Source organism: Bos javanicus, chromosome 18 (assembly GCF_032452875.1).
Source record: "Bos javanicus breed banteng chromosome 18, ARS-OSU_banteng_1.0, whole genome shotgun sequence".
Taxonomy (NCBI): domain Eukaryota; kingdom Metazoa; phylum Chordata; class Mammalia; order Artiodactyla; family Bovidae; genus Bos; species Bos javanicus.
This window is the reverse complement of record NC_083885.1, coordinates 36351045-36372472: the sequence shown is the minus strand read 5'-3', so window position 1 is coordinate 36372472 and position 21428 is coordinate 36351045. Positions and strand designations below refer to the sequence as shown.

The 21428-nt window shown below is 38.3% G+C and overlaps 1 protein-coding gene across 2 annotated transcripts in view; it reads right to left on the bottom strand.

Annotated features, from left to right (window-relative positions):
* TANGO6 (transport and golgi organization 6 homolog) overlaps positions 1-21428 on the bottom strand; it is a 184537-nt gene that overhangs the window by 81058 nt on the left and 82051 nt on the right. For both annotated transcript variants that reach the window (XM_061387714.1, XM_061387715.1), the window contains exon 15: positions 2662-2802. In XM_061387714.1, the coding sequence (XP_061243698.1) occupies positions 2662-2802 (141 nt within the window). The remainder of the gene's footprint in view (positions 1-2661; positions 2803-21428) is intronic.

The following is a 21428-nucleotide window of genomic DNA, read 5'->3' as shown; positions in this document are numbered from 1 at the left end:
GATTTAATTCCATTAAAATGAGATTCACAAGACAATCAAAATAAACTAATGCTGATAAAATGTCAGAAGAGTGCTTACCTCTGGGGCAGGTATAGACTAGGCAGGAAAAAAAGGAAACTTTATGGGTTATTAGAAGTTTCTCTGTATTGATCTGGGTGGTGGCAAATATGTAAAGAATCATAAAACTACACTATTAAAATTAGTGTACTTTATATACTTTTTTATATGTATGCTGCTGCTAAGTTGCTTCAGTCGTGTCCAACTCCCAGCGACCCCATGGACTGCAGCCCACCAGGCTCCCCGTCCCTGGGATTCTCCAGGCAAGAACACTGGAGTGGGTTGCCATTTCCTTCTTCAATGCATGCAAGTGAAAAGTGAAAGTGAAGTCGCTCAGTCATGTCTGACCCTTAGCGACCCCATGGACCGCAGCCCACCAGGCTCCTCCGTCCCTGGGATTTTCCAGGCAAGAGTACTGGAGTAGGGTGCCATTGCCTTCAATACTTCAATTGTTTTAAATGAAAGTGAAAAAAAAAAAAGCTCCAGCTGACAGTTCACCATTGTCTAGTGGTAGAAAGAAAAGTAGGGGTGGTTAGAGAATTGAAGCCAAGAGGAAGTGGTGGTGTACAGCACCTGGCTGCTACATGTGGGTCTCATGCTCCTGTAGAACTCCCCCCCCGCTGCAAAGAAGAGCTGGAGGGTGGGGAGAGCACAAGGCCTGGACCACTGGGAAATTAGGGTACTTACTAAAGAAATCTTATAAAGTGGCTGTCACAAGGATTTCCACACCAATAGGAAACTAAGGATATTGGCTACATTGTAAAAATGGGTTTTAATTTCACTTAAAGGATTTCAATAAGCCATCTCATCTATGCACCTGGACAAGTTGGTAAAGTGAATTAGCAAGTAGCGGTTAAATCTACGGCAATGTTTACAGCTGGATACTTGTTGGAATAGACATCAGGAAGATTAGAACTCTGAGCATTGATGGAATATGCTTTGAAATGCCAGAAGGCAGTTTTGGAAACTGGCTAATTATAGAAATATGTAAGGAGGAGCAAAACCTGTCTCCCACTCAACCTAGACCTTCATCCCCACTTTCACTCTCACCACAGGAAGTGATTTGGACTGGTCCATGGAGAGAGAAGCGTGCATTTTCAGTGTTTATCTTCCCAATGGTAGAGGTTTACCAGAAGTTTCAGAGAAAAGATATGTTCTGCTGATGCCATCTATGTATCAGACACATTCTTCCTGAGATGAACAGTCACAATGTTACACACAAATGGAAGTCAGAAGTTGCATTGGATCCTGCAATACATTAAACTCAATACTCACACCTACTGTGAGAGAATCATCGCTCACAATGGTTCACTTGCCTGGTATATTTCAGATCATATTTAAGACAAAGGCAAATATAGAAAGTCTGCTGTTCTTCAGAGGAGAGAAAAAAATCATCTTTTTAATTTCACTCTCATGAGATTTCCCTTTCAGTTATGAAAGAATTTAAGTGTCTGGAGATCTAAGTTCTATCTTCTTTAGCCAGAAGGGTCACCCAGAAATTAGGAAAATTAATGGCTATATCCATAGACATGATGCATGACTATGTGAAATCTTTTGAAATCCTTGGAAGTACTGGTGAAGGAAGAACTCAGTGAGATTTCGTGATACCAGAGGCAAAAAAGCTAGTTAGTTTTCCAAAATTTTCCCCTAGTGAGTGAAGAGTAAAATTTAACCCTTACAATAGGCATATGAGGTTAAGTGTTATTAATATCTTCTTATTATATATGAGGACACTGACACATCATGAGGTCAAGAAACATTCCTATGATCAAAAGCCACTAGCAAGCAGCTTGGGATCTGATCCCAGGCAGCGCGACTCTGGAGCCCACAGTCTTAATACTCCCAGCTCATGGCTGTGGTTTTGAGCAACTTCCTTTGAGTTGGCAGGTTCACTTCTTCTTTTTTTTAATTATTTATTTGGCTGTGCCGGGTCTTTGTTGTGGCATGCAGGATCTTTAGTTGTGGCATGTGAACTCTTAATTGGGGCATGGAGGATCTAGTTCCCTGACTAGGAATGGAACCCAGGCCCTCTGCATTGGGAGCATGGAGTCTTAGCCATTGGAGCACCAGAGAAGGGCCAGCAGATTCAATTCTTAGCACTACTATTTACCAGCTGAATGAGTCTTGAACAAATTGCTGAAGTTCTTTGTGCCACAGTTTCCTCATCTATGAAATGGACCTAACAATAGTCTCTTTATAGAATGTCTTGGGAAAATTAGATGAGATCATAAATGTAGATGCCTAAGGACACAAGAGCCATTTAACCAGAGTTAGCACCCCTCCTTCTCTGTCTGACATTCCCCTTCTTTTCTTGCTCACTGCTGCTTAGCAAGTGGGAAGCCTCTCATCCCAGCTCTGAGGAAAATCATGCCCTGACATAGCTCAAGGGAGGAGACTAAGCAGTTGCAAGAGCATGGGCACTACTGGGCCAGTCTCTTGGTGTGCACTGAACATTTGCTAAATCCTTGAACATAAAATAGTTCATCCCAGCTCCCAAACTGTCCTCCCCTTGCTAGCATAACAAGCCTCAAGGTGCACAGACTTCGGTTCCACAGCCACACCACTCCCTGAACCCATTTCAGAGGCTGGAACAAGAAAACTCACCTAATGCCCTGACGATTCGCATCAGGATTTCCCCCACTTTCATTCTGGTCTCCGGTGTGTGCCTGTCTTTACTGCTGTCATACTGAGCCAGCAGGCCAGGCAAGATTTTCTCAGGGTACACGTCTGAGAGGAGGGCAACCCCTAGGGTTAAAAATAGAAAGAAAGGATTCATTACTGTTTAGCGCTGAAAGGAAAATAAGCCCAGACAGCTTGTGGTGGGATGAACACAGAGGCATTTAAATCCACCTCTGTAATTCCACCAGCAAGAGCTGCCCTTCATTTGGAATGACAACATTGGTAGTGGAAAGAACATGGGTCTTAGAGTTCACACTCCTGGATTCTTCTGGTCTCAGCCCTATATGATCTCTAAGATCACATTCAGCACTGACATTCTATGACCTACGGATTCTAGACTCTAGAAGCTGAGGCTAGATGATTACATAACATAGCAGGGATCCACACAGCCATGGGGACAGACTCGATCAAATGCCCTGGAGGGAGTCTTTCCGGTCTGAGTCAGTAAGGTTCAAAGTCTAGTATCGCTCCTGCCAATCCATCAGCCTGGAGCACAGTAGTGCTTCCTATCTTTGCTGCAGTTCTTTACCCTAGAATGAGTTTCCTCTGTAAAACTGACAATGATGAGAGCAATTCCCATAAGGAAATAAGGAATGCAAATTCTGGGCATGATGAGGAATAGAGACCTATGCTTCCAGCTGAGTTTCCTGATCAGAAGGAGAGAAGATCTGCTCCTGTTTCCTCCTTCCTAGTACTTGCCGACACCCTCTCTCTTCATACAGCACCCCTAGAGGTGGACTCTGCAGTAGTGGTGACATTATCTGAGCCCAGATCCATAGCAAGCAAACTTCACAGAAGTTGAGAGAAGAAGGGAGATAAGACTAAGACAGGACCAGAAATAAAAAGCCTAGTCTCAAAGCTATATAAACACAAATTCCATTACTTTGGGGTAAGGGAAGGTTTGGGGAGAGGTTATGTACTTCTAAAGAATAGTGAGGAAAAAGAAACACCTGCAGGTGTTCTACCACTGATGTCATCACAAGGCCTAGTACATATTACAGATCTGTAGCACCATAACTCCTACTCCATCAGAAGTGCCCAACTCAGCAACTCCATGGATCTGTCTCCTTTTAGGAATATAGTTATACCTTTATAATGAAAATCGGTGGGGACAGGGGATTTGCTCTAAAAAACTATGATCTGTATCTAACTTCTCTGAAAAATATATATTACCAGAGTCCCTTCTACTGTCATTTATGCCTAATTTTCTCTCACTAATCTTTAGCAGAGAAGTTATTTACTTCTGTGAGCATATCCTGCTGTATACTTCAAAACCAAATGAACTGGGACTTCCCTGGTTAAGGATCTGCCTTCCGATGCAAGAGGTGCAGGTACGATCCCTGGTCAGGGAACTAAGGTCCCACGTGCCACGGAGCAACTAAGCCCACACACTACAACTAGAGAAGTTAGTGCACTGCAACAAAGGCCCAGTGCAGCCGAAATTAAAAAACAAAACAAAATCCAAGTGAGCTCTTGATTTTCTCTCTGTAGCAAACAGACTTTGGTGGCACATAGCATCTATTCTCTCTTCTGGTAGCGACACCTGTTGTTCCTTTAGGAAATACTCCTTCCCTATTCTCAGTCGATGTTGTTTGAGTGGGGTTAATGACCCACCTTCTCTCTCTCCATATGTGAACAAACTCTTATCAAGGGTGCCTTAGGATATTCCATCCCATCACCACCACAATGTCTGGTTCAGGAATGAGGAAAGAGACTCAATCCTAGAACCAATTTTGGAACTGCTAGGGAAGATGAGCTCCTGCAGTTTGTGTGTTTGTGTGGATGGTTATTTTGGCTCTTTGTTTTCTTGCCTGTTGAAGTGATTAACCTGGAGCTCCCAGTGGCCATCATTGGGAGAAAGTCTGCCCCACAATGGTACCAATACAGAGGACGGTCAAACCAAGAGACCAAGGAGGAAAAGAGAACTGCATCATGCTTTGAGCCCCTGGATCCAATTATACTTCTACTCATTAGAACCTTAGGGTACATAAGCCAATAAATATCCTTTTACGTTTATAGCAATTTGATTTTTTTTTTCACCCAAAGGAATCCTAATATATCTTTCTTCAGATTAAAGAAACAAATCCAGGTTAAAAAATAAAGTTTCCCATAATGCTAGACTTGTAGTTGTACCAGGGAGCTTTAATTCTTCTAATCTTTCATAAAAAGGTTGCCGACAGCACAGTACAGTTTCCTTGCTTCCCACAGTTCCAGGTTAGCGATTGTTTATCTTCCCGCTGGCCTGCTCCACTAAAGGCTGCCAAATGGCGCTCTGTTTGAATTTACCTTCTAGGATACAGTTGCTACCTATGAATTTATAAATCCCTAGAGAACACTGGTTCCTTCCTTACTCTTATATGAAGCAGTGAAGAGAATCACATATGATGGTTAAGACTACAGAACAATTTTTTTTTTTTTAAAGATAAGATTTTTAAAATTTTGACAACTGAGGAAACCTGGCCTTAACCTTCCTATGATCCTTGGTCCCTCCTTTGTAATCTGAAAAATGGGGTAATTTCTGGGTCAGTCCAGGCTCTAAGGAAATATGACACATCAATCCCTTTGGCAAATAAAGACCAAATGATTGTGTGAGAGATACCTGCTCCTGCTCTGATCACAGGAAAATGACTAGGCATTTTGAGATGTGGTGGAATAGATAAGATACATAGAAGGCAAAGGTGAATCAGATCTGGCAAGAGTTCATAAAAATGTTCTGATCTGTGTTTGGAGGCAAAGCATAGGATAAGGCAAATTAAGCAACTGAAAAAATATTACTGAAAGTAATTATGCAACAAAATAGAGATAGTCAATTTTGTAAAACAACTGTTTTTTTCCCCCAAAGACTTTCATTACAAAGCCAGAAATGTATTCTGATCCAGTGCTGACTTCAAGATGATCCCTTAGCATACTGCTCAGTGATCTGCAGACCTTGGAAAGTCACGGTAGTTTAGGTCCCACTTTACACAGGAGTTTTACATTGTATGAAAGATAGTCTAACCCCAAGTATCTTGGCTAACTAACTCTCTCCTGGAAATCTGCTAAGTCATCCCCACTTTAAAACTAACCTGACTTACTCTCCTGAGTAGATAACAACTTACCTCCCAAAATACCCACATCAACTTGGAAAAGCACCTACTCACTTGAATTTCTGCTGAAAACTGTAAGAAACAGAAATGCCTGCATACTGTATGACTCTATTTACATAAAAATGTCCAAAATAGGCAAATCTGCAGACAGAAAGTAGATTTCGTGGGTGCTTAGGGCTGTGGGAGTTGAGTAAGAAATAGAGACTGACTGCTAATGATATGGAATTTCATTATGAAGAGATAAAAACATTCTAAAATTAATTACAGTGATGGTTACACACACTGTGAATATAATAAAAAGCACTGAATTGTATACTTTAAATGGGTGAATTGTATGAAATATGAATTATATCTCAAAGACCGGTTATTTAAAAACTGTAAGATTCATAAAACTCAATAGCAAAAAAAAAATCTGACTAAAAAATGAGCAGATGATCTGAACAGGCATTCTTCTAAAGACAGACAGACAGATGGCTAAGAGAGGCATAAAAAGATATTTAACATCACTAATCACCAGGGAAATATAAAACAAAACCACAATGAGATACCATCTCACACCTGTCAGAAAGCTATTATCAAAAAGATAAGAAATAACAAGTGTTGGAGAAGACATGGCAAAAATGGGATTCTCATGTACTGTTGGTGGGAAGGTAAACTGGTATGACTACCATGGAAAACAGTATGGAGGTTCATGAAAAAATTAAAAATAGAGCTACCATAAGACCTAGCAATTCTACCACTAGGCATTTATCTGAAGAATATAAAAACACAAACTCAAAAAGATATGTGCACATCTATGTTCATTACAACACTGTTTACAATAGCCAAGACACAGAAACAATCTAAATGTCCATCAATGGGTGAATGGACAAAGAAGACATTGGTAAATAAATACAATGCAATGCTAATCATCCATAAAAAGGAAAACTCTTAAATTTTCAACATGGATGGACCTTGAGAGAACTATGTTAAGTAAAGTAAGTCAGACACAGAAAGATATTCACAAGAAAATGAGAAGCTTTTAAAGAACTTTTATGGAATAAATTCTAAGATCCATTGTTAAGTGAAATGCAAGGTGCAAAACAATGTGTATAAAAATTCAACAATTTGTGTACAAAGGGGAAATATTCATCAATAGTTCTGTAAAGATATACAAGAAACCAATGATATTGGTTCTTTCTAGGGAGGGAAAAAGAGTAACTAGAGGATAGATAAGAGGGGTTTTTTAACTCTGTATCTTTGTATTCCTTTTTAATTTTGAACCATGTAATGTATCAAACATAAATAAATAAAATATAACTTAAAAATCAGTGCTAAGAGACAAGGTCTTTTAAAATAGGACAGTCTCTTTTGGAGGTGAAATGTAAAAATAATTTTCAATCAGATGTAACAGAATGACCACAAGCATCTTCCCCCTGAAATCTCTCTACAGTTAACAGGCAAGGAGTGAAAAAGGAATAAACTGATAAGAATGAAAAGAATATAGATATCAAAGGCTGAAGTATGGGTAAAGAGAACAAAGATGGGACAAAATAATGACACGCATTTGCTAGAGCTGTTGGATCATTTCGGGAAAAACAGCAATTATTTGATAGAAAACTAAGCAAATACACAAGAAAGGACAACTGAACTAGGCGTAGCCATGAATAATATTCATAGAGTCAGCAGCAAACACTGCCCAGTGATTTAACCAAAAACTGTGAAAGGGAAATGGTAGGAAGAGAAGGGATACAGGTATGTGTGTACAGGCATGTGTGTGCATGTGGATGTTAACCCTCCATCCAACTTACAGGAAATGAGTAGATAATGTGCAGAGATTTTAACACTGAGATCTGTGAAAGAATTTTACGTATAAATATACTAGAACAAACTACTTAAGGTGGGTGGAGGGGATGATTATCACTGAGGACTAACTGTGAGGGGTAAGCTGGGAAGGAGACAAGCTTCTCAATTCTTCACAAAGGATGTTCAAAGAAATTAACAGATACATATTAATTTAAAAAACTAGAAAAAAGGTAAAATGTATATTAACCTGGGAAGAAGCTCTAGTTTGAAAGAACAATGATGGTGAAGATGTAAGGCACAAGGAACTTTTCCTTCTGATTCCAAAAAGATAATCACCAGCCTGTGACTGTCCTCTCCTGCTGCAGCTCAAGGACACACAGAGAAGAAAGGCTGACCCTGGAGAGAAGGAGACTGCTACCCTCTAGCAGATACTTCAGTTGTTACATTAGAGACTGCTCATTATAATGAAAATTAACAATCATTTCAGCTCCAAGAATCCAGGAAGCTGTACAAACTGGGGAAGTTGGTTATTAAATCAAGGAAGTATGGGGAACTCAACTGAATAGCCAGGTTGTCTTTGTAATTAGAGTAAATGATAATGTCTAGCATGCCAACATAATGTTCAGTTTCTCTAAAGCTCCAAAGTTGTGCTAAGTATGGACAAGCCCCAACACATTTCTAAAGATTTAAGGTGAGTGAGTGTTACTCAGTCCTGAGGAAAAAAGAAGGTTAGACTAATAAATTGAAGATTTGTTAAGAACGGCGGTACAGTACCTACAGTCTGCGGCTTTAAACCAAGATTAAATAATATACTCAAACACTAAAATCAGGCAAATATATTTACTTACATTGTTCTCTAATTCCCATTTTGGAAGGAAAAAAGCTATAATCTATATTTAATGACAGTTAACTGTAGCCAGAAGCCATTTGGATTATGAAATATTTACTTATTATAATAAATGAAAATCTTGTAGCAAAGACAATAAAAATTCTTAATGTTTAATGAGTGTTTTCAATATGTCAGGCATGGTCTTAAGCATTTTTTATGCATTCATCTGTTTAATGCTTCCAACAATCCTTTGCAGTAGATGCTATTAATACTATCATTCCTAATTTTACTGAGGGAGAAGTTGAGGAACAGAAGGGTGAAAAATATGGTCCCAGATCACACAGCTGCCATGTGACAAGAGCAGGACTGCAAGCCCACATCTGCTATCCCACCAAAAAAGTACCAGCTTTGCAAATCCTAACCCTAAAGACAGCAAATCTTACATTTTCAAGTGTTTCTCAGCCATAAGATTTACTTTCCATTAGACTGCAAGGTCAGAGGAAGGAGAGGCACTCTGCACCCTGTATGAAAAGGCAGAATCCTCTTGGGTTCCAGTTGGGCTTCATAGGAACTGCTTTGTTCTTAATTGGTATATTTATTTATATTTATCTCAATGTGGAAAAGGGAAGTAGCAAGGTTAATGAAATTCACAAATGACTTTGACTTGAGATGTTGCTGACATTAGCGATGACAGAGGAGACCTACAGGGAAACTTGGATTTTAGTGAGTTTCTGTTTTTAATCAGTGATTCTCAAATATCTCCATGTCACTTCTTTATGGGCTACTGCAATTCCCCTAAATCTCTTATTCTACTACCCACCCCCCAAATAAATAAAACCCAAGTCAGCACCAAAAAGCTTAGAATCTACCTTGTTAGGACTGCCTGTATCAGTTACTTCTGGGCGATACAGAACGGAGCTGAGAAAAGTGAGCCTTAAGAACACGATGATCAAGGGCTCTATTGTAAGTACAGAAATACAAACAAAGCTGCCCTAATACTGACTGAAGGCATAAGTGAGGAAGGAAGGAAGAGAAAACAGCAATTAGTGCTGCTGTGAGAGTAATCATTGCCCTGTGCATTCAGAGAAACTTGCATTTCAGCTGATCCTGGTTGAGAAAGAAGCAGGATGTTATTTATTGAGTTCTCTTTATGGTACCTTTCAAACATTAACATTCTCTTTATGCCATGAAAAGAAACAATTGCTGATAATATGAAGAGAGGGCCTTCTGATTTTCCAGAAAACAGTCTGTAGTTCTCTTTTAGCTGAATCTAGGCAAGAAACAGTCTTGGAAGACCCCCAAGCTAGGTAGTCCCAGTAGAGGGAGTACCACCTGAACTCCAGATTGATTTCTTTCTAAGTTTTCTACTGACATTTCACCTCAAACTTAGGCAAAGAGAAGCTGCAGAATCAGCAAAGCTGACTGATGCGTCGGGTTCTCACTAGTTTTGAGAGAGTCAGACCTCCCAGGGGAGTGATCACCTGGCCTGAAGCTCTAACAAGACATGACTGATCTTTCTCATGATCCAGTGTCTTAAGGCTCGGAGATCTGCTCTGTGCTTTGGGTACCAAGCAGTGATAGAGCCAAGATAGAAACTCCGAGTTCTCCCTTTTTTTCCTTCAGTTGAACGTAGCAGATATCCTGATAAGATGATTAGCTAAGTCTTTAGGTGCTCTGGGCCAAGACTGGCTTAGAAAAAGTGACTGTTGTGAAATCAGTAACCATGACATGTAGGATATAAATGGTAGTTTCATATGGAAACCAGGCAGTGCTGCTATAAATTTGCCCTGATAAAATGCATATATATACTTAAACACCCTGCCTACAATCCTGGCAAGTGACCAGACCTTTAGTCAAGGCCCTCAGGTTAAAAGTCACTCTGCTAAGCAGGGCATCTATAAACAGAGGAGAAAAGGAGAAGCCTTGAAGAACTATTTCCACAATCAAAAGAACGTGACTTTTCCCCCCAACCATACATAAAAAACACATGGTCACTATAAGAGATTCAAATACTAGAGAAAAACATAAGAAAAAAGTCACCCATGGATGTATGGGAGGATTGAGGAATAAAGGCTATGGGGAACCGGTCTCTTTTTAGGGTAATGCAAATGTTCTAAGATGGATTGTGGTGATCGATATGCAACTCCAACTACACGCAAAGCTATTATATTACACACCTAAAAAAAGCAAATGGTATGGTATGTGAATTATATCTCAATAAAGCTGTCTTAAAAAAAAAAAAAAAAACTTGAAACCTGAAATCAACATAAGCATTTTAGTGCCCTCTCATCCATAACTCACTCTTGTGAATAAATACATGCACACATACACACACACGTATACACACTTTTTATAGTGAACAATTTTGTTTTATTTAACAGTCTTCTTTTCTTCTGGGAAGATGGGGGGGGGGGGTGTTTATTCCCCCAGATGGCTTGGCTTTCACACTAGGTCATTTGGAGTTGTCTAACAATAATAATGAAAACTTTAATAGCGATACTATTATTTAGCATGGAGAAATAGTAGAGATTCTTTTCAATTTTACTTTCTTTAAAAAGAGGGGGAAAGGGGTCAATTAAAAAAATACAAATTGGTTATATAAGAGCATACAGAAGTAATGCGCAGCTATGGCATAAATCCTAAAGCTTGGAAAACAGCTTTAGAATAAAGGCAATAGATATCATTCTTTCACACATTCACACATTAACAGAGTTCTACTACGTGCCAGGTACTAAGTGTCACAAATGTAACGAGGCACGACAGTGCCAATCTAGAGAGACAAACCAAACAATGATTACAAGACAGTGTGGTTAGTACAGCATTTTTGAGTGTAATGAGAACACAGGGAGAGAAAAGTGAAAAAAGGGGTTTAGGAAGGGGTGGGGCTTCCTGGAGAAGGGGACAAATGAGCTATGAAAGCACAAGGTTCTTCAACTGGGTTCTTCAACTGGGTTCTGTCCCTGGGACCAAGACCCATTTGCACAATTATTCATCAAGGGAAAACATTTCATAGACCTTGTTAGAATTAGTAAAAGCACCTAACTCCCATTTATATTCTTAGGGTAGGTTTCCCCAAAGATAAAGAACTGGCTCCAAGGGCATAAAAACATTTTCAAAGCTGCCTTCCTAAAATGTTCCAATTACTTTTCCTACCAATAGAGTTCAAGGGTGCCTATTTCACTACAACTGGCCAGCACTGAATATTCCCATCTTAAAAAAATCTGTTTTATGAAATGGTGTAAAAAACTGTATTTCATTATTATTTTAATCTACATTTCTTTGCCTATTAGAAAAGTTCGTTAAATCTTTATTCCCTGGAGAAGGGAATGGCAACCCACTCCAGTGTTCTTGCCAGGAGAATCCCATGGACAGGGGAGCCTGAAATGCTACAGTTCATGGGGTCTGAAAGAGTGGGACACGAATGAGCAACTTCCACATTCCTCTACCATGAACTGCCTATTTTTTTAAATTATTTTTTTACTGAAGGATAATTGCTTTACAGAATTTTGTTGTTTTCTGTCAAACCTCAACATGAATCAGCCATAGGTATACATATATCTCCTCCCTTTTGAACCTCCCTCCCATCTCCCGCCCCATCCCACCCCTCTAGGTTGATACAGAGTCCCTGTTTGAGTTTCCTGAGCCATACAGCAAATTCTGGTTGGCCATCTATTTTACATACGGTAATGTAAGTTTCCATGTTATTCTTTCCATACATCTCACCCTCTCCTCCCCTCTCCCCATGTCCATAAGTCTATTCTCTATGTCTGTTTCTCCATTGCTGTCCTGTAAATAAATTCTCCAGTACTATTTTTGTAGATTCTGTATATATGCATTAGAATATGATATTAATCTTTCTCTTTCTGACTTCACTCTATATAATAGATTCTAGGTTCATCCACCTCATCAGAACTGACACAAATGCATTCCTTTTTATGGCTGAGTAATATTCCATTGTGCATATGTACCACATGGACACCTAGGTTGCTTCCATGTTCTAGCTACTGTAAATAGTACTGCAATGACACTGGGATACATGCATCTCTTTCAGTTTTGGCTTCCTCACAGTATATGCCTAGGGGTGGGGTTGCTGGGTCATATGGTGCTTTTATACCTAGTTTTCTAAGGAATCTCCATACTGTCTTCCATAGTGGCTGTATCAATTTACAGGCCCACCAACAGTGCAAGAGCATTCCTTTTTCTCCACACCCTCTCCAGCATTTACTGTTTGCAGACTTTTTGATGATGGCCATTCTGATCCATGGAGGTGGTATCTCACTGTGGTTTTGATTTGTATTTCTCTAATAATGAGCAACATTGAGCATCTTTTCATGTGTTTGTTAGCCATCTGTATGTCTTCATTGGAGAAATATCTGTTTAAGTCTTTTTCCCACTTTTTGATTGGGTTGTTTGTTTTTCTGGTATTGAGTTGTATGAGCTGCTTATATAATTTGGAAATTAATCCTTTGTCAGTTGTTTCATTGGCATTATTTTCTTCCATTCTGAGGGCTGTCTTTTCACCTTGCTTATAGTTTCCTTTGCTATACAAAAGCTTTTAAGTTTAATCAGGTCCCACTTGTTTACTTTTGCTTTTATTTCCATTACTCTAGGAGGTGGGTTATAGAAGATCTTGCTTTGATTTATGTCATTGAGTGTTCTGCCTATGTTTTCCTCTAAGAGTTTTATAGTTTCTGGTCTTACATTTAGGTCTCTATTCCATTTTGAGTTTATCTTTGGTATGGTGTTAGGAAGTGTTTAATGTCATTCTTTTACATGTAGCTGTCCAGTTTTCCCAGCACCATTTATTGAAGAGGCTGTCTTTGCCCCATTGTATATTCTTGCCTCCTTTGTCAAAAATAAGGTACCCACAGGTGCATGGGTTTGTTTCTGAGCTCTCTATCTTCTTCCATTGGTCTATGTTTCTGTTTTTGTGCCAAACCATACTGTCTTGATGACTGTAGTATAATCTGAAGTCAGGAAGGTTGACCTCTCCAGCTCCATTCTTCTTTCTCAAGATTGCTTTGGCTATACGGGGTCTTTTGTGTTTCCATATGAATTGTGAAATTTTTTGTTCTAGGTCTGTGAAAAATGCCATTGGTAATTTGACAGGGATTGCACTGAATCTGTAGATTGCGTTTGGTAGTATAGTCATTTTCACAATATTGATTGTTCTTACCCAGGAACATGGAATATATCTCTCCAGGAACATGGAATATATCTCTCCATCTGTTTATTTCATCTTTGATTTCTTTCATTAGTGTCTTCTAATTTTCTGTGTAGTTTCTTTGTCTCCTTAGGTAAGTTTATTCCAAGATACTGATTTTTTTTTTTTTTTGCTGCAATGGTGAATAGGATTGATTCCTTAATTTCTCTTTCTGAATTTTCATTGTTAGCATCCAGAAATGCAAGTGTTTCTGTGTAGTGATTTTCCATCCTGCAACTTTGCTAAATTCACTGATTAGCTCTAGTAATTTTCTGATACAATCTTTAGGGGTTTCTATGTGCAGTATCATATCATCTGCAAACAGTGAGAGCTTTACTTCTTTTCTGATCTGGATTTTATTTCTCTTTCTTCTCTGATTGCCGTAGCTAGGACTTCTAAAACTATGTTGAATAGTTGTGAAAGTGGACACCCTTGTCTTGTTCCTGATCTTAGGAGGAATGCTTTCAGTTTTTCACCACTGAGAATAACGTTTGCTGTAACCTCTCTTGGAGAATTTTGAGCATTACTTTACTAGCGTGTGAGATGAGTGCAAATGTGCGGTAGTTTGAACATTCTTTGGCATTGCCTTTCTTCGGGATTGGAATGAAAAATGACCTTTTCCAGTCCTGTGGCTGCTGCTGAGTTTTCTAAATTTGCTGCCATATTGAGTGCTGCACTTTCACAGCATCATCTTTTAGGATTTGAAATAGCTCAACTGGAATTCCATTACCTCCACTAGCTTTGTTCATAGTGATGCTTCCTATGAACAAAGGCTGGACTTTTGTGTGTGTTAAGATGTTGGAAGTAACACACACAAATTATTAAGTAACAAGGTTTCCTATACTCAAAGAAAAATAAGATGAGCTTGAAAATATCTTCAGGGATAGAAAACAACCAAATCTGATGTAGCACATTTGAAAAACAAAGAAAATGTTAAAAATAAAGAGTAGGATAAAATTAAAACAATGAATGAGTTTTACAGTAGACACAGCAAAGAGAGAGTTAATGAACCAGAAGATAGAAAGGAAGACATTATGCAGAACGCAGCACAGGGAGACAGTATTTAGTCTCTGGATGGAGAAATCAAAAAGAAAAAATTAATAGATGTCATCTCATAAAGTTTAAAGCTCATTAATGTCAAAATAATTTAACCTTAATTGAAATGCAAAGTATAATTAAAGAAAAAAGATTTGCAATGAGGACAAATATAAACCAGCAGAGACAGAAAAAAGATTTGCTGTTGCCTAGAGCAGGGAGTCTGGACAGAAAAGGAAGGTAACTACACAAATGAAGGAACGAACTAGAAACAGAGAAGTCCAAATAAATGAAGAGAAAATAGGCAAACTACCTGAAAAAGAATTCAGAATAATGACAGTAAAGATGATCAAAAACCTTGAAAACAAAATGGAGAAAATGCAAGAATCAATTAACAAAGACCTAGAAGAATTAAAGAATAAACATACAGAGACAAACAACACAATTACTGAAATTAAAAATACTTTAGAAGGAATCAATAGCAGAATATCTAAAGCAGAGAATGAATCAGTGAGCTAGAAGATAAAATGGTGGAAACAACTTCTGAAGAACAAAACAAAGTAAAAAGAATGGAAAGAACTGAGGACAGGCTCAGAGACCTCTGGGACAATATCAAACGCACCAACATTTGAACTACAGGGGTCCCAGAAGAAGAAGAGAAAAAGAAAAATAATTACTCTGTGCTGCATTTTGCATAATGTCTTTCTTTCTATCTTCTGGTTCATGAACTCTCTCTTGACTATGTCTACTGTAAAACTCATTCACTGAAGATTTAATTTTATCCTACTCTTTATTTTCTTTCTTTCTCAACATGGAAAAGGAACTAGTCAATCAAGTCTAAGAGGCACAAAGAGTCCCATACAGAATAAACCCAAGGAGAAACACGCCAAGACACATACTAAGCAAACTAACAAAGACTAACATAAAGAATATTAAAAGCAGAATGGGAGACGCAACAAGAAACATACAAGGGAAACCCCATATGCTTAACAGCTGATCTTTCAGGAGAAACTCTGCAGGCCAGAAGGGAATGGCAGGATATATTTAAAGTACTGAAAGGGAAAAATCTACAACCAAGAATAATGAACCCAGTAAGGATCTCATTCAAAATTGATGAAGAAATAAAAAGATTTTCATACAAGCAAAAGTTAAGAGAATTCAGTATCACCAAATCAGCTTTACAACAAATGTTAAATGGACTTATATTATATAGTCAAGAAATACAAGAGAAGAAAAAAAGACCTACAAAATCAGCCCCCAAAAATTAAGAAAATGGCAATAGGAACATATATATCAATAATTACATTAAATGTAAATGGACTAAATGCTCCAACCAAAAGACACAGGCTGGCTGAATGGATACAAAAACAAGACCCATATACATGCTGTCTACAAGAAACCCATTTCAGACCTCAAGACATATATAGACTGAAAGCAAGAGGATGGAAAAATATATTCCATGCAAATGGGAAGCAAAAGAAAGCTGGAGTAGCAATCCTCATATCAGACAAAATAGACCTTAAAATAAAGAAGATTACAAGAGATAAGGAAGGACACTACATAATGATCAAGGGACCAATCCAAGAGGAAGGCATAACAGTTTTAAGTATCTATGCACCCAACTTAAAAGCACCTCAGTACGTAAGGCAAACACAGACAGACATAGAAGTAAAAACTGACAGTAACACAATAATAGTAGGAGACTTTAACACCCCACTCACACCAATGGACAGATCATCAAAACAGAAAATTAATAAGGAAACACAAGTCTTAAATGATAAATCAGATGAGATGGATCTCATTGATATCTTCAGGACATTCCATCCAAATGCAGAAGAATACACCTTCTTCTCAAGTGCACATGGAACATTCTCCAGGATAGACCACATCTTGGGTCACAAATCAAACCTCAGTAAATTTAAGAAAACTGAAATTGTATCAACCATCTTCTCTGACCACAATGCTATGACACTAGATATCAATTACATGAAAAAAACTGTAAGAAACACAAACACATGGAGATTAAACAACACGTTTCTAAATAACCAACAGGTTACTGAAGCAATCAAAAGGGAAATCAAAAGATTTCTAGAAACAAATGACAATGAAAACACAACAACTCAAAACCTATGGGGTACAGCAAAAACAGTTCTAAGAGAGAAGTTTATAGTAATACAATTCTATCTCAAGAAACAAGAAAAACATTGAACAGACAACCTAACTTTATACCTAAAACAACTGGAAAAAGAACAACAAAAAACCTCAAGATTAGCAAAAGGAAAGAAATCATAAAGATGTGAGCAGAAATAAGTGAAAAAGAAATGAAAGAAACAACAGTAAAGATTAATAAAACTAAAAGCTAGTTCTTTGAGAAGATATATAAAATTGACAAGCCTTTAGCCAGACTCATCATGAAAAAAGGAGAATCAAATCAACAAAATTAGAAGTGAAAAAGGAGAGGTTACAACAGACAATGCAGAAATACAAAGAATTATAAAATACTATTATAAACAGCTATATGGCAATAAAATGGATAACCTTGAAGAAATGACAGATTCTTAGAAAAGTTCAATCTTCCAAGACAGAACCAAGAAGAAACAGAAATTATGAACAACCCATTTACAAGCACTGAAATTGAAGCTGTGATCAAAAATCTCCCAAAAAACAAAAGCCTAGGATCAGATGGCTTCACAGGAGAACTCTATCAAACATTTAGAGAAGAGCTAATGCCTATCCTTCTAAAACTCTTTTAAAAAACTGCAGAGGAAGGAATACTTCCAAACTCACTCTATAAGGCCACCATCACCCTGATACCAAAAACAGACAGAGACAACACAAAAAAAGAAAACTACAGGCCAATATCACTGATGAACATAGATGCAAAAATCCTCAACAAAATTTTAGCAAACAGAATTCAGCAACACATCTAAAAGCTCATATACCATGATCAAGTTGGGTTTATTCAATTAGGATTCTTCAATATGTACAAATCAATCAATGTGATACACCATATTAACAAACTGAAAGATAAAATCCATATGATAATCTCAATAGATGCAGAAAAAGCCTTTGACAAAATTCAGCACCCATTTATGATTAAAACTTTTCATAAAATGGGCATAGAAGGAACCTACCTCAACATAGTAAAGGCCATACATGATAAGCCTATAGCAAACATTATTCCCACTGGTTAAAAACTGAAAGCATTTGAAAGCATTCTAAGATCAGGAAAAAACAAGGGTATCCACTTTCACCACTATTACTCAATATAGTTTTAGAAGTCCTAGCTACAGCAATCAGAGAAAAAAAGAAATAAAAGGAATCCAGACAGGAAAAGAAGAAGTAAGGCTCTAACTGTTTGCAGATGACATGATACTGTACATAGAAATCCCTAAAGACAGTATCAGAAAATTACTAGAGGTAATCAGTGAATTTGCATTTGAACTGTGGTGTTGGAGAAGACTCTTGAGAGTCCCTTGGACTGCAAGCAGATCAAACCAGTCCATCCTAAAAGAAATCAGTCCTGAATATTTATTGGAAGGACTGATGTTGAAGCTGAAACTCCCAATACTTTGGCCACCCAATGCGAAGAACTGACTCCTTGGAAAAGACCCTGATGCTGGGAAAGATAGAAGGCAGGAGGAGAAGGGGATTACAGAGGATGAGATGGTTGAATGGCATCACGGACTTCACAGACATGGGTTTGAGCAAACTCCGGGAGCTGATGATGGACAGGGAAGCCTGGTGTGCTGCAGTCCATGGGGTTGAAAAGAGTTGGACACGACAGAGTGAATGAACTGAGCTGAACTGAAGTCCAACATCCAAAGTCTTCTGGGACATTGTTTCCTTGTGCTTGGCTATTTTGTGACTATGCTCTAATTATTATACATAACTAAATATACAATAATTATTTTGAGAGAAGGAATGGGTAGTTATTGCTTAATGGTTAAGAGTTTCTGGGTGGGCTGATGAAAAAGTTTTGGAAATAGAAGTGACACAACATTGTAGATATATTTAATGCCACTAAATTGTACATTTAAAGATGGTTAGAATAGCAAATTTTATAATAAATTTACCATAATAAAATTTTTAATCATTAAAAATTAAAAAATTATTATGAGGATTCTTTCGGGTCTAGGGTGATGGTCCCGTCTTCTATAGAGATATGCTTTTTTGTAAGACATCCACAGACACCATGAGTATATAAATATTTAAAACTCTAATTCCCAGTTTGAACTTTCCTGAATCCCAGTAATACAAATCTGCAAGAGAGGTGGACCATTTTGGGATTACAATCTCTCCAGTGACAAGACAATGCCCTTCCCAGACCCTGGGGATAAGGTGAAGGAATACCATTTTCACTTTTTATTCACCCAAAGGTGTATTCCTTTGGGATCTAAGTAAGCTTAACACTAGAGGTCTTCTATTAGACTCCCCATTTCAAGTTGGGACTAGCCAGGCTTTCATTTCTACAGGTCTGACCTTCAAGAGCAGGAAACTAAAACTTAATTTCAGCAAATGCCCTGAGGGCAAATGCAGGTTCTTAAGCTCCATTTACCTTTTAGGATCTTGCTTTCTCTTAAGAACACACTCCAGTATTTTGGGCCGGAGGATTCCATGGACTGTAGAGTCCGTGGGGCTGCAAAGAGTCGGACATGACAGAGCCACTTTCACTTTCTCTTCAGATGCTGGCTTGGTAATTTGCTGTTTTCTTGTCAGCTCTTTTATGCTTTTAAAGTGTCTTAAATATGTTAACCTGCATAAAATTGTTTCAGCTGAGGTATCTCATTGTGGGACATCATCGACTCAATGGACATAAGTTTGAGCAAACTCCAGGAGATAGTGAAGGACAGGGAAGCCTGGTGCACTTCAGTTCATGGGGTCCCAGAGTTGCACATGACTGAGCGACTGAACAACAATATCTCATCATTGGCTTCCCTGGTGGTTTGGTGGTAAAGAATCTACCTGCCAATGCAGGAGACACAAGAGATGTAGGTTTGATCCCTGGGTCAGGAAGATCCCCTAGAGGAGGAAATGGCAACCTGCTCCAGTCTTCTTGCCTACAAAATTCCTTAGATAGGAGCCTGGTGGGCTACAGTACAGGAGGTCACAAAGAATCAGCACATATTGAGCATATATCTCACCATTACTGGAAATGGAAGAGAGAACTGTATTTTCTTCTAGATTTTTGTCTAGTCTGAATAGAAGATTTAATGTTTTAACACATCTGACAAACATGGTACATACTGAGGTTTCTTTGTTGTTAGCAATAGTTAGCACGTAAGATTTTCCACTTATCAAATCTGTCATCGTAAACAGGTGACAGTGCCTTTCCTTTACACTGCTGTCTCACTGAGCTTAACCTGAAGTTATTTTCACATTTTTCACACACAATTTTTGACCCACTCAACAACCTAACAAGTGTCACATACAAAAACTTCTAATATGAACTGATGAAAGACCAAACACACGGTGCCACCAGAGAATCATTTAAGAGCAGAGCAGGGTGGCTCTATGACTATAGTTTTCCTTTTATGTCCTTGTTATGAATAGCATCTAGATAGACATATCTGGACAAAATTTTGCTTCTATTTTAACCATTTGGTCGCTCAACTGCAAGACAAGAAATAATAGATTCCATTTTATCTAATTAGTATTCCTCGACTTAGTAATTCTGAAAACTGAATCACTTTGCAACCTAAATATAGAAAAGTTATTATTATGGTCTGGTTCCTAAGCAACCATTTCATTAAGAAAAGCTCCACTTGGGAAAAACATCTGTTTGTCAGTAAGGTTTCTGCTGTTATCATATAATTTCAGTGAAAAAGCCATGGTCACCCCGTGCCTTAGTAATCCCTAGTTGTGAAAAGGTCAACAAAGGGTACTATAACAGAGAGCCATCTGTTTCAATCTGGGATAGTCCTTGAAACTTGTTACCAGCTTTCCTAAACCACCACATAATTTAAAGGCCATTATCTTCTAGTTATAAAAGCAATAAATGTTCATGCTAGAGAACATGAAACCTGTAAGAAAAAAGGCACAAAGAAAATAAAAGTCATTTGAGTTTTTGATGCCTTCATATTAGATCTCACTGGAAAAATGTATTCTGCTGCTATAAAAAAAAATTGAAAACCACTGACCTAAAATAACTCCATATGTTTTGCCTTTGTCATCTGCAATAAGAGTATTTTTTGTAAGGTTTAGGGGCTGTGTGTTGGACAACTGAACTGAGAGATTTCTACAGTCAAACATTCAGTGACAATCTGACGGGGCGAGAAGGTGATGAAAGGTATGTGTCATATGACATATCACATGTGACACGGATTATAAAACTTCCTTGTCAGGTCATGTAGATGGCCCAGGACAGTGATTTTTTGAATCTTTTGTTGTTATTTTTAAAGCAGCAGAATCTTGTTTTCCCATATTTTTTAGAGGAGGCTCAATGAAAGAGAGAAAAAGAAAAGAGCCTACCCAGCCCACCCCTTCTTCACTGATCTTTGGGGTCATCGGGTCTGCAGGCTCCTCCCCTGGTACAGCACTGCTACTTCACTGTGCCCTGGGTCTGGATCACTGGTCCCTCCCTTCTTCACTAGGCACCAGATCTCAGCTAAAGGGTCACTTCCTCCTACCCCTTTCTGTCAGGTAAAATGTCCCCAACACAGGCTCTCGTATCACTGTGTACCTTTCTTTCCAGCATCTGTCAAAGCCACATTTCACATTTGTGTGACTTTTTTTTAACTTTTAAAGACTCTTT